The sequence below is a fragment of the Monodelphis domestica genome, chromosome 6 (genome assembly GCF_027887165.1).
Source record: "Monodelphis domestica isolate mMonDom1 chromosome 6, mMonDom1.pri, whole genome shotgun sequence".
Lineage (NCBI taxonomy): Eukaryota > Metazoa > Chordata > Mammalia > Didelphimorphia > Didelphidae > Monodelphis > Monodelphis domestica.
This window is the reverse complement of record NC_077232.1, coordinates 282,647,705-282,662,326: the sequence shown is the minus strand read 5'-3', so window position 1 is coordinate 282,662,326 and position 14,622 is coordinate 282,647,705. Positions and strand designations below refer to the sequence as shown.

At 36.6% G+C, this 14,622-nt stretch overlaps 1 protein-coding gene across 5 annotated transcripts in view; it reads right to left on the bottom strand.

Moving 5' to 3' along the window:
* Positions 1 to 14,622, bottom strand: part of PDLIM5 (PDZ and LIM domain 5) — a 205,450-nt gene that overhangs the window by 30,292 nt on the left and 160,536 nt on the right. For all 5 annotated transcript variants that reach the window (XM_007495720.2, XM_001365378.3, XM_001365306.3 and 2 more), the window contains one exon: positions 10,567 to 10,754. In XM_007495720.2, coding sequence (XP_007495782.2) covers positions 10,567 to 10,754 — 188 coding nt within the window. The remainder of the gene's footprint in view (positions 1 to 10,566; positions 10,755 to 14,622) is intronic.

Sequence of the window (14,622 nt, the reverse complement as noted above, 5' to 3'; positions counted from 1 at the left end):
AAACTGAGAGACACAGAAAGGTAAAATGAGTTGCCCAGACTCACACAGCCTATTAAGTTTCTACATCAGGATTTGAACTTAGGTCTTCTTACTCTGAGTCCAGTGTCCTATTAATTAGATAGATGGCTGTTTATAATAATGACCCAGTTACACTCCTCTAGGTATGAAAATAATCAATACAGTTGGAAAAGACTATTTTAAAAGTGATAATACTGAAGCTGATGCCATCTGTCAATAATAAGGCTATTTAATAGTAAATTTTTTATCCTTTTAATGGACAAAAGTTAACAATCTAACATCCCAAGGAAGACATTTCCAAAAGGATGCAGAACATTCTTATGCATACTGGAAATTTTCATTGCAATATGTTCACACAATTTGATATTTTAAAAAAGGTGGAGGGTGAGGGGAGAGCCAGGATGGAGAGAGAAGTCTTCTCTTTCCTGTGACATCACAGATGGCAAGCTAAAGTAGAGTCTGAACATTTTTATTTGTCTAATTCATTATGTGGAAAGCATATACAGCAGTAAATGATTCATGATCCAAGTATGAAATGACACATAGCAAGAATAGACAGGGTTTACAGTGGCCAAATGGCAGATCTGAGGCAAAGTACAGAGCTTTTTCAGGGGATGGGGGTGTGTGTGGGGTAGCTGTGTAATTTATTCAGTGGAATAAAGATTTGGTTTTTGCCTTTTTTGCCCTTATTTGATTAAAAGTCAAATCAGTCTGATTAAACTATTATCATTTCTCAAATGGCTGAGAATGTTGGCATGTGTGCCATGAAAAATTGGAACAGGTGCAAACAAGGCCAAATATAAAAAATTTCTGCAACTTCAGAAGATTTGTTTCTTCTCTGGGTAACTAACCTTTCAACTCTAAGAGCACAGATTAAATTGGATGTAGAGGTCTTAATTAAAGTGAGCCCAGAGGTTTGGCTTTGTTTCAGTTCTACATCTTTCAATGCCCTATATCACATACCATCATAATTTGGCAGATCATATCCTGCAATTAAATACTCTGGCATTACACACAGCAGTCTGGTAATAAATATGAGGAGCAATATAACTCCTATCTTCCTAGTTCAAAAATTGGGGAAATTTTCACTTTCATTCTACAAAACCAAACAAATTATTTACTTATAATTCACATGACAGATCTCTAAACAATAATGACAAAACAGAAACTTGCTAAAACCCTATGTATGTTGTCTATCCTCTGTATTTGTTTTCAAGGCATCAATATTCTGTTAGTCTGCAGGTTTGAAATTTCTGCGTTATCTCCGACTCTTCAGTTTCTCTAATCCAACTATACCACATCAGTTTCTAGAACTCATAGATTCTCCCTCCATAATAGATTTCATGTTCAATTCCTCACCACTCACGTAGTCATAACTCTAGTTTAGACCCTTATCAAATTTTGCCTGGATTATTTTAATCATCTCCTAAATGGTCTTTTTCCTTCCAGGTTTATGCCCTTTCTCATCCATTCTCTTGCTGCCAAAATCTGCCCCTAAAAGCATTTGTTTAAACAATGTCATTCTCTTGGTCAAGAATTGTGTGGTTTTCTATCACCTCCAAAATAAAATACAGTCATTAAAAATTCACAATTAGGGAGCAGCTAAGTGGCTCAATGGAGTGAGATGCAGGGCCAAAGATAGGAAGTCTTGGATTCAAATCTGAACTTAGACATGTCCTATCTGTGTGACCCTGGACAAATTAATAAATTCTTATTGCTCAGGCATTACTGCTCTTCTGCCTTGGAATTATTACACAGGATTTTATTTATTATTATTATATTGTATTTTGAAAAAACTCACAATTAATGTGCAAGTGTAGAAACGAGACCTAACTTCAGTGGTATAGGAAGTTTCCTGGTGAAGAAACTGCTTCTTAATGTAAGTAGGCACTTTTTCTGCAAACTTAGAGTACTTAGGGGGACTGGGGATTCGAGTGACTAGTCCAGATTCTCATAGGCAGTATGTGTCAGAGACGGTACTTGAACTGAGTACTTTTGTCTCCAAGACTAGTTCTCATGTTGCCTCTCAAAAATATGGAATGTTTCATGAGTGTTTGTGCCATCCCTATGCAGGAGTCATGTGAACATTTTTATTCCAATCTTTGTATATGTACATTACATCTTACTCCAGCTTACCTCTTTATGAGTTATTTCACTTTAATTCATTTAACATATTTACAATGAAAAGGAAGACTTCATGTATGCATGTTGGGAGATAAATGCTGAGCTCACAGAAAAGACAAGATAATAAATACGATTCAGTACATTATTTTAACATGAAATTGATTAATTTGTATTTTTTAATTTTGAAGATGATGCTCCTTTCAGATTTAGACAATTGTGTTGATGAAGAGGTATAATAACAGAGGCAATTTTGAGGAAAAAATACCCCCCCAAAAAAAGTCCAAAAGATAAAATAAAGGCACTTAAACCAGTATAAATATGGCCAAATTGCCATATGTCTGAGGCAGGATTTGAAGGTAGTAGATGGAAAACTACAGTTCTTAGAATTGTTAGGTGATTGTGGGGCAAATTTAAAATACCTAGTGACGGCATAAATGATAGAAATATCATTTTTGTTCATTACCATGACTAAGATGAGCTTTTCCTCACTGAAGAGATAATGCTTTGGATAATGATTTTTGAGTAGAACTGAGAATTTAAAGAAGAGCTCATCCTTCCTCAAACCTCCCATTCCCTCTCTCCCACTCTCTTAGCTGAGAATCTTATTTAATATTTTTCAGAAAAAAAAATTGAGGATATTCATTGTGAATTTCTTTTTTGCCCTCTCTTCCTTATCTGCTATCCTTCTACTATCTCCTTCTTCACCCTTCTCTCTCATGTTGAAATTATCTTATTCTGTACCAAGGTCAATTCCTCTACTTGTTCAGTAAACCCACTTCATCCATCTTCTCCAATAGATTGCTTCTTCTTCTACATATTAAATCCATGGGAGATGATGTGCCACTCTTTCACTTAATTTTAAAATCTATTTCCTGTAGACTTACTCCCTACAGTTCATGAATATGCCCATGTCTTCCCCAACCTGACAAAATCTTATATGATCCTTACATTTTTTTCTATCATCCTAAAGTTTTTCTGCCCTTTGTAACTTAACTTCTTGAAAAGGCCATGGAAGTACCTCTGCTCTCTCTCCTCCACCTTTTTTTCTTCAATCCTCACGATCTGGCTTCTGACCTTATCATTCCATCAAAACTGCCCTCTGTAAAATTACTAATGATGTCTTAGTTGCCAAATGCAATGGTCTTTTCTCAATTCTCATTCTTCTTGACCTCTCTACAGATTCTGACTAAGCTGATCTCTTACATCTTCTTAAAACTCTTTTTTCTAAGTTTTTTTTTAATCTAGATGATCACTTTTTTTCTGTATTCTCTTCCAGAGTTCTGTCCTACGACCTCTCTACTTCTCTTTCTATGTTACTTCACTTGGTGATCTCATAATTTCCAATGGATTTAATAACCATCTTTATATTGATTATTCTCAAACCTACCTATCACTTCATACCTAGACAACTATAACAGTCGGTGGATGGGTCTACCTCTCATTCTGACCCATCATCCAATCAGCCATTAAAGTGATTTCCTAAAGAGCAGATATAATCATGCCAACTTCCTTTTAGTCAATAAACTCTAATGGCTCCCTATTGCCTCCAGGATAAAATACAAAATGCTCTGTTTGGCATTCATCTTACCTTTCCAGTTTTTTTTACATCTTATTTAATGACTTGTACTCTTCAATCCAATGACACTGGACTCTTGGCTGTTTCATGAACAAGACATTCTATATCATGGCTCTAGGCATTTTCTCTGGTTGTTCCCCATGACTAAAATGCTTTTCTTTTCTATACTCTAACTACTGACCTTTCTGGATTCCATTAAGTCCCAACTAAAATTCCATTCTTTTCTGGAAGACTTGCTCTACCCTCCAAATTCCAGTGCCTTCACTCTGTTAATTATTTCCTATATATCTTGTATAGAGTTGGTCATGTGTGATTCCCCCTTTAGATCATAAGCTCCTTGAAAGTAGGGCCTATCTTAGCATAGTTTCTGACACATACTTAATGTTTATTAATTGATTGATTAAATAATACAAATTAAGTAAAGTAAATTAACTAAATTAAATAATATAAATTAATATAATGCTTTTAATTTCTGTCATTCTATTGGTTTGCTTAACCTAATTATTTTGGTTTGTTATGCAAGAGAATATAGGTGAGGAAATAGGGTAGAAAATGACTGTTAAATAGACAATTTTGATTATATAAAATAAAAGTATAAACAAAACTAATTCTGTCAAAATTAGAAGCAAAGTAGGAAAGTGGGGGAAATTTTTACAGGAAGTTTCTCTGATAAAGGTTTCATTTCTCAATTCTATAAGGAATGGAGACAGATTTATAAAAATAAGAGCCATTCTCAACTGATACATGTTGAAAGGATATGTTTTTTCAAAGTAAGGGAAGCAAATCTATGCAAACTAAAACAATCCTGAGGTACCACCTCACACCCATCCACCACTGGATAAGATGATAGAAAATGAAAATGACACCTACTAAAGGGGATGTTAGAAAATAGGTACACTAATGCACTGTTGGTAGAAGTATGAACTACTCCATCCATTCTGGAAAAGAATTTAGAACTATGCCCCCAAAGCTATTGAACTGCGAATACCTTTTGATCCAGCAATACTGTTACTAAGTTTACATGTCAGAAAAGAAAAAGTAAAAGAACCTATATATAAAAAAATATACCAGCTCTTTTTGTGGTGTCAATAAATTGGAAACAAGAGGATGCCCATCAATTAGGGAATGGTTGAACAAGTTATGGTATAAGACTCTGATGAAATACTATTGTAATGTGAAAAATAATGAAGGGGATGGTCTCCAAAAAACCTGTGAAGACTTGTATGAAGTGATGCAAAATAATGTGATCACTATCTTCAGGTCAAAAACTGATTGATTCACAATACAGAGGAAAGCATTCCTCCCCACCCCCCTTTATTTTCCTTTTTTTTTTCTTCCCAGAACATGGCTAATATTGAAATCTGTTTAGTGTGGCTTCTTATTTGTAATGGGCTTTGCATTTCTTGCCTTCTCAGTGGGTGGAAGAGAGGCAGGAGGAAAGGGGGCGAATTTGGATCTGAAAATGAAAATTAAACTAAAAAGAAAGTTTAAAAAGAAAAAGAAAAAAATTAAATGAATGGCATTATAAAAAGAAGGAACCAATAAGATATTTTCAGGGGTTTCTCTTTTTTAAAAGAAGCAAATATATATCTTCAAAAGCAAACTCTCAGAATGAAGAAACTGCAGTGTATATTGAGAATAATCTTCAAGATTATTAGCATTCAATATTAAATAAGAGACAATTATCACATTGCCTGACACGTGAGCCTAGTGCTAGCATGTATGGGAGGATCTACACAAAGGTTTCTGCTCCCTTAGGGGGTTATTTGTCCCCATGGGCACATTTACTAATAATTAAAAAGTCCACTCACTTCTTGACAACAGCAGGGATCTGAAGTGAAAGTCAGGTTTAATCAGGAGTTCTGTATACATATCACTAAAGAAAACATAATGTTGGCATTATTCTAAGATGTTATAACAACTGCTACTCAGAGCACCAGAAGGAAAAATTTCAGCCCAGCTAAAGGACAATAACAAATGTGACGAAAAACAGAGCAGAGCTTTCCTACTTATATATGAATGGCTCCATGTAATCAGTGAGGTGGTTTTTGGTGGATTATAATTTGAGCATTTGCCAATATAGAATAATGCCATGACTGTAGAATCAGAATGGACAAGTTCTTGCTTGTATTTTAGTACAAGAAAAGTAAATATATTTATTTCACATCTTTCTGTTTCTGTCCATGACAGCTGAATGTTTTCTTAATTTCCTCATCAGGACATTCTATTTTACCTCTTCTATTAATCTCTAACTCTGGTTAATGCTAACCCTCTACTTCCTTCTTGCTTCAACCCCAAACCAGTTCACTGCTACTAGAGAAAAAGACAAAGTCCTGTTGCTTATATGCCCATTATAAATTTATATTATCTCACACACATTATCTTCTTAGCTGACTATTTATACTTTTTCCTGTTGAATGTGGCTATCCTCCAAGACTGGGTCTACAGTCTTATTCTCTTGACATTCTGTCCTGTGGTAATGTCATCCTCTATGAAGGTAATTAAAAACCATCCTTAGCTTCCTCTCCAAACTTCTAGTCCTGCATTTCCAACTTCTTATAAGATATCCCTCCAAAGAGATAATCATATATGCACCTATAATATCATTGCACTTTACACCATTCTAGATATAATCAGTGTTCAGTAAACAACTTGCTGAACTGAATTCAATGGTTTCATTGAATTGATTTTATTCCTTAGCATTTTTATTTAATCCTGCCCTTTATGTATCCATTTTCTACTAATAGTCAATTAGTCTTTTAACAATCTCAATTTTCAATTATTTTTCAAAAAAGGTGGAGATGATTTAAATATTAACTTTCTAAATGGTAACGTTGGGTTACGTTTACCTGTTCTTCACGGGCAAAATCTACATTCTTAGAAAACACAAAAAATGCCAGAGTCTTCTTTGCATAATCTACTGCATTACATTTGTAGAATGGTATACTACCAGAGCTGGAAAGAGCCTTAAGATAATTGAGAACAGTCCATCCCGTTCTACAGTTGCATCAAGCAACTTGTTTGAGGTCACAGATCTACTAAACATTTTTCTTTTATGGTGGGTATAATGACTGAAGTATTTTCCTGACAACTCCCCTATAGTCAAAATACAAGGGCAGCAGTCCACTGCTGCCTGTGTAAAACAAAATGAGTCATCCATATTCTCGTATAGAGAAAAAATGAAGACAAACATCATTACTATAATCAGGACCTCAAAAAATCCTCAAAGAGAGGCATTTCACAGTGGATGAGGGAGTTAAAGTCAAATGGATCTTTGTAATGTCTATGAAAAAAGGAACTTGTTAAACAAATTCCCAGTATAAACAAAGTTCCAGGAACCTGAGTTTAGTCAACTGGTCACTAATGAGTTACTGTATGTATCTGGCACTAACAAATATACTTCATTAGTAAATTCTTCAGGACCACAAGAGCACATACCCCCATGTCCACTGCAGAATAATCTTTGTGATGGCTATCCTTACAATAAAAGTTCACGGTACTTTCAAAGCATCACAAAACTTCAGATTTGGAAAACAATTCCCACCACAACATACTCACAAAAGGCAAACCAGCTAAGGTGAACAATGCAGGGAATCCTGCATTGAGTTGAGGGGCAGCTCCAAGCCTCTATCCACCCCTTTACTATTTTCATTGTAACTAATCCTACTCTCTGGGACTAAGATAAGTCCACTTGGACACTTAAAAGCAATTTTTGTATCCCCCTACTATTCTTTTTACCACTTTCTTCAGTGATCCTTATATGTCAGGGACTCAAAGTCCTTCACAATTCTGGTTACTGTCCTCTGCACACTTTCTATTCTTGTCAATGTCTTTTCTACAGTATGGTGCCCAGAATGGAAGACACCTGTAGATGTGGTCTGATGAGGATCATCACTTCCTGATTCCTCTCTTAAAGCAGTCTGAATTGGAGCTAATATTTTGCTATTATTTTTGAATTGTACTAAGCTTGTAGTTCACTAAAACCCCCAAATCACTTTCACATGAACTGATGAGCTATGCTTCTCTTAGTTGAAGTGGTTTTTTAACTATGAAAGCTTTGGATAGAGAGGCAACATAAATTTATCCAAGGTAACACTGAATGGTATCTCTTGTTATATATTCCAAATATGCAAGTATCATATAGTTACTCAGGTGGATATATAATTGTGACATCATATTATTCTCAATAGACCTAGAAACATAAAATCTTTGGGTTTGAAAAATTCTAAGGTGCAGAGTTTACCTAGTCCAATTACTATTCAAAGACAGTTTAGTGATATGCACAGTTATCCCTTCGTCATTGTGACTTTCACTACCACAGTTTCAAAATATTGTGGGTTGGCATAAGAAATTAAATGGGAATTTTTTGGGAGTTTTGCAGTAGTTGCAGATGACACATCAGACAACAAAGAAAAAGTTTAGAAACTCAAAAATGCATACATAACCCAAAATTTTTAAGTAGGTACTGTAAACATCCTATAGAAGAAGAAAAAATTCAAACTTCTTCTTTAGTATGAAGAGAGGTCAAAAATTTTATGTGGATTTTCTAGATTGTGGGAATGGCACACCTTTCGGGGAAAAGATAATGATTTCAGTTTTGTACGTGTTGATTATAAGATGTCTAAGGAACTTTCAGTTCAAGCTGTTCAATAGATAATTGCAGATGTGAGGCTAGAGATCAAGGAAGAGGTAAGGGTCATCTACACAGAGATAATGACTGAGTGTGGAAGAGGCATGAAGAAAGAGAGAATTTCAAGCTTGCAAAAGAAAGCTGGGGACCTATCTGTCATTCAAGGTGAAGATTCCAAACAGAATGTTCCCAGGAAAGGCAGTTGGAGATGGCCAGAGGAGATGAACTGAGATTTCTTCTCTGGGGGTTACTGAACAAGGGAGAGACTTCTTCTCTGGGTTCCTGACCAAGAGAGACTGTTTTTTTCTGATCTAGGCAGAGAGAGACCTTTGGGGGGGGGGGGGGCTTCTGAATTTAACCTGAGAAGAAATTTACTTTTGTTGGTGGCTTTATGTAATTGGAAGAAGAAAGAAGATTTAACAGTTGTCCTCCATTTCTCTATCCCTGAGTCACAGCTGTGACTGGACTGACATTTCCCAAACCCTCCTAATTCTCCTTATTAGAGTAGGGACACCCCTATTCCTCTCACCTCAAACCCCATCCTGTTGTTCCCAATAAACCCCTTACTTGAGAAAAGAAGAGTGAAGAATATTTCTCTGAGTTCCCCTGAGTTGCTTAGAAGGTGGCTGACTAAGACCAGGGGAGGGGAAAGGAAGGCAGAAGGGTGTGGGTGGTTAAGAGAGGTGAAGAGAGAAGGGTAGGAAATATCTTGACTTATTAGCCATTAGTGATCAATAGGCAACCCCAGAGTAGCCCAGAGTAATCCCCTCTAACTACATCTCTCTATCTCTCATTATCTTTCATATATCTCCATTATAATTAGGCAACTACAAGTGTCCCCTAGCAGTTCTCTCTAGTCACAAGCCAGAGTACATCCCATTTATCACAACCAGAAATAGTTCCACAGATTATCATCTTTATTACATGAGTGTATGTCAGCTGATGAGGTCATCAAACAAAATAATATAGAAGAAGAAAGAAGACAGTAAGGAGGCAATGTTCAGATAGAAAATCCACTATACAGAGGTTTAAAAAAAGCATGAAGACAGAGAAACAATCATTAAACTTGGCAATTAAAGAATCATCATGAACTTTGGAGGAAGTGGTTTTGATTGATGAGGTCAGATGCAAAGGCAGAGTGAAGAGTAAGAGGAAAGGAAGAGGAGACATCTACTAGACAGTCTTCTCAAGGAGGTTAGCCACTAAAGAAGAGCTATAGGACAATAGCAGGGACAGATGGACCACATGAAGATCTTTGAGGATCCGAAAGATGAGTGTGCATTTAAAGGCAGTGGGGAAGCAGTCAATAGGTAATAAGCAATTACAGATTAGTTAGAATATGGATGACAGAGGAAATATGAAAAAGACAGGAGGGGATAGAATCACTTGTCCATGTAAAGGGCTTTACTTTGGTAAGGAGAAAAGCCACCTCTTCATATGAAGCAGAGGTGAAGCAATAGTGGCAGAAGGTATCTGAGAGATGTGAGATAAAAAAATGGAGAGAAGAGGGAGCTCTCCATGAATGACCTCATTGTTTTCAGTGAATAGAAGATAAGGTTCTCAGATGAAAGAGTAGAGGGAGAGGAGCTGTGGCATTTCTGAGGGGGGGAAGAAAAAGTTTGTAAAAGTCACAATGGTGAATGAGATAGTGATCTATTAGGGAGGTGTAAAAGGATTGCCTTGTTGTAGTGAGGACCCAGTTAAGAGAACATAAATACTATATTTACTGGCATAAAGAAATTAAACATTAACTTTAATATATGCTCTTCCTAAATATAATATAATATAATTTAGGAAACAACTTGGAGATATCCAAAAATCCTAATTCTACCTCTTTGAATAGAAAATTAAATGTTAACTAATCCATAAGCAGGTAGAAATTACAAAACAAAGGAATGAACTAGTTCTAAATTTATGATCCTATGATCCATCCTAAATCCAAGTTACCCAAGTAATAGTTTTAGAAAAAGATTTTTAAATCAAATCCTCTAGCTTATAATGCACAAGGTAAGCTCTTTAAGGGCAGAAATAGTCTTTGACTTTCTAAATTTATATCCCTGGCACTTAGCACAGTGTTTGGCACATGGTGAGTGCTTAATAAATATTTTTTCTTTCCTTCAAACATGAGCAGTTCTACCTACAATGCCCTTCATTCTCTAACATAGCAAAAGAGCATTTGTGCTTCAATGGCAGAAATTCAGAAACACCTCCTTTTTACCTGTTGGGTTTTGACGTTGCCAGTTTGGTGACTTGATGACATTTGTAGATCCTGCAGGTTTGAAAGCTGCTGCAGTGGTGAGGCTGGCCACTCCTGGTCTCGAAGCAACAGGACTTTCTGGGCTCTGGGGCACATTCCTTGCTGTTGTCACTGTGGAAGCTGCAGGCTGGATGGGATCCTGAATATTGCTAAGTGGGGACAGAAAGGAATTATGTCTTGTGAGAATGCAGCTATGCTGATAAGAATCAGGAAAAAAAGGACAAAAGCAGCTCAAATTTGTATAATGTTTTAGAATCACAATGGCATACCTATGGCATGCAGGCGAAGGAGGGACACACAGAACACTCTCTGTGGGCACGAATGTTGTTTACTCCCAGACTTTGTTACTGAGCAGAAGGACTTGGATCCAGCTGATCCCTTCCCCTTCTCCACCATACTTGAAAACATTTTTTCACATCACCCACTATCTCCCACTCCTCTGTCCAGCAGCCCAATGGGAGAGCTTTCTCCCTCCCCTGTGTGAAGTAAGGAGGTGGGCAGGGCATGCAGTACTCAGACTGGGTAGGGGGCAGAGCGGCACAGTACACAGTCTCAAAAAGGTTCGCCATCACTGCTTTAGAGCTTAATAATCAGGATCATAATAACAGACATTCATATGGCATTTCTTGGTTTGCAATGGTCATAATCCTGTCATTTGTTGTTCACAATGGCCCTTTAAAAGGCAAGTACTGAAAGGCATATCTACCACATTTTATAGATTAGGGAACTAAGTCTTACAAGGGAAGTATCTTGCTCATGTTCTAAGCCCTTGTCTCCTTTCTCTCCTTTTTGATACTCTTCCAATCCACCATGCTATTTCTTTAACATTTTAAAAGTATTGTCCTCACAACATGCTGGTAAAGGTAGCAGTTTAAGAGGCTTCATTATCTACAATTTACAGACAAGGAAACTGAGTTTAAATGACTTCTCTACAATTATATAACTAATCCCATAAAGAATGCCATGTTTCAGGTTGCTGGCAATGGAAGGAGAAGGATGCGGTTTGGTAGAAAATATCTATATTCCTCATGGATTTCTCCTAAATGATCTCTTTGACAAAAGTCCTTTCTTTTTCTAAATCCAGCTGGCAGCACCACAGGAAGATTTAATTAGTTTAACACTTGTAACATATCACCCCAGTTCTCAAAAAAAAAAAGCAAAAAACAACCAGTGACTTCTCTTAACTACAGTGGCATTTCTCTAACTTTCCAAACGATACCATTTAATAGGAGTTCTATAATTAAATTTCAATAAAGCAATACTTTTCTTCTTAAATATTAAATATAAATTATTACTCAAAATACTTATGGGTAGCTCTTTTCTTATGCAAAAATAAGTCTTAATTTCATAGGATACTATATTTAGAGCCATAAGGGACTTTATAGGCCATTTGGTTTATTTACTTTAAGTATGGAGGAAACAAGAAGCCTAAAGAGATTAAGTGATTTATCCAAGATCACACAAGTAACTAATAAGCTGTTGAGATAGGACTTTAACTCTGGCCACCCTGAGCCTAGCCAACTCTGACCTATAAGTCTGATAAAATAGGGATTTCAATTAACATATTAATTTATCTTCAAATAGTCTCAATTCCAAATTCATCAAGTTCCTTAAAGTGTACTCTCCTCCGACTCATCCACATACAGGGACAGTCATATTCTTTGACCACATCATTACCTTCACTTTTATTCACTGGCTCCTTCCCAGCCAACGTCAAGCCCTCTATTTAGAGCTGTCAATATTAAAAAAAAAAAAACATATCTAAACTTATGAATTACAGATCCTTAAAGTAAGCTATATCCAAAGAAACTAATAAATGAATATGTGGTTTGTTCCCTCATCTCTCCATTTTATCCTCTCCCAGATAAAGTCTGAAGTAAAATGCTAAGTAAATATGGCTCCTGGCTAAGAGAAATGCACCAAGGCTTTATGGTATTTTTAAAAATCACAGATGATAAATATAAATGTATACACACAGCAATTAGAAAAGTCCCTTCTTAAAATGGCCTGGCTCTACTATAAGAAAAAATCCAAAATAATCTTCAGCATTCATGAAGAAAGAAACAAAAGTCAACTTTCAATGTCAGCAACCTGATTTATCTTGAGTTTACATTCCAGTCCTACATTTGTTTAGTTATTTCAGCAAATAAAGTTCAGCTGCCAAGAGGGGACATTTGGAAGTCACAAGTTGGTGAGCAGGGGTTCAGTTTTTGAGTCTGCAGAATAAGGCTGCGAGTTTGGACCACAAGCTGCATTGTTCCTACACAATTAGGCTGGGTGCTGCCTGCTCTGGGAGATCAGCAGGCAATTAGTTGTCTTACAAATAAAGACAGTGAGATCTCAGGGAGATATGGTGCCCAAGTTTTAAGTGGAAAACTAGAACTCGGGTCCTCTTAGAGGACTCTGAAATGTATTACTTGAAAAATCTGGGATTTACACTCAAAACTCACATGCTCTACTTACTACATTGAAATAGAGAACTCTTGGAAAAGAAAAACTCCTCTAATTTGTACCTATGTGTAGTTGTTTTGCAACTTATATTCTTAGCTTCAGGAAACTCTGGAGTTCTGTGACTTCACCAGAGTCAAACATGCAGTATGTTTCAGAGATGAGCTTAGAACCAAGGGCTTCTTAGCTTCAAAGACAACTTTCTACTCACACTTCAAGACGTCTCTCTAATTCATTTCCTTAATGGTACTGTAAAACATCATTCATTCTGGGAGCAAAAGTATAAACACTGTCATGTTAAAAAGTGAGGGCTCTCTCATCTTAATTTCTATACTTTGAAAAAATGTGTTTATATACATCTATCTCAACACCTGGAGGAGCTTAGTCTATATAAGCATTAATCCTACTTTCACCCCCAACTACAGCGCCTCTGTGGTGAGTCCATTAAGAAAATTCATGGGAGAACTTAATCTATGCAGGGAGGGTTGGGCTGTAGAAAGATCAGGAAAACAACCTTCTCAAAGTTACTATGTGCTCCTCCAGTTACCATCTCTTCCTGCCCAGTATTTCCTTTCCTCCATCGCTTAATGAGAGTCTGAAGTATGGACCCCAAACCTCAACATGGTTAATATGAACCTCCCAACTCATCTGGCAACTTCCCACTTCTTTACTCTGTCATCTTAATCCACCACCCTGAACAGGAGTTCCGGAGTCCTATTAATGCTATCTTTAGGCTTATATTCTAACTTGGATTCATCCTTGACCTATTCTAGTTTCCCCCAATCCCAATCCCAGTCCTTTATCTTCCTACTCTTGCCCCACCTACAGTGATTATGGAAATCAAAAATTTACATACATGCTGAAACTCTTCCCCTGGATACCTTAACTGAAACCTGTTTTTCCCCCAAAGAACTGCACAATCATTTCTAATGCTGACTACATTTTTTCTGGTCTCACCAGTCCCAAAAGTTTCTATATTCCTTGTTCCCCTGTGGCCACTTCCAGACCTTGCTTTCCCTAGCTACCATCATTCAACAACCTATCCTTTGAAGTCAATACTGATATACTATGTTAAACTCTCCCTTTGCTTTTTGCTATTACTATTTTAGCTTCTGGATGCCTTTCTTCACAATTATAGAAGAAAGTTTCTGCCATCACTCTTAGAGAATTCAATATCTTCCTTTTCTAACTTTTCTATCACACTGCAATTCCTTATGCTGAACTCCCATCACCATACAGACCTTTTTCATCGTTGTCACTGGGAATCTCTAGCTCTTAAGTTCAAAAGCCATTTTCTACATGAGCCATTTCTTGAATCCCATTTGCTCAATGATCTATAAACTCTTTAAAAGTTTACATTTTGATACTTACATTTCAATAGAATATTTCCCAAGTAATCTGACATATAAGACATTCTGATAAGTGGCCCATATGTTTGACAAAATTGCCAAAGAGGTTCATGACACAGACACACACCAAAGTGGAAAACCCCTGATCCCACCCCCTAGGGTACCCTCTATACTGTAAAGCAGACTTAGAATTTTATTGCCTGGATCCATTTCTACTTCA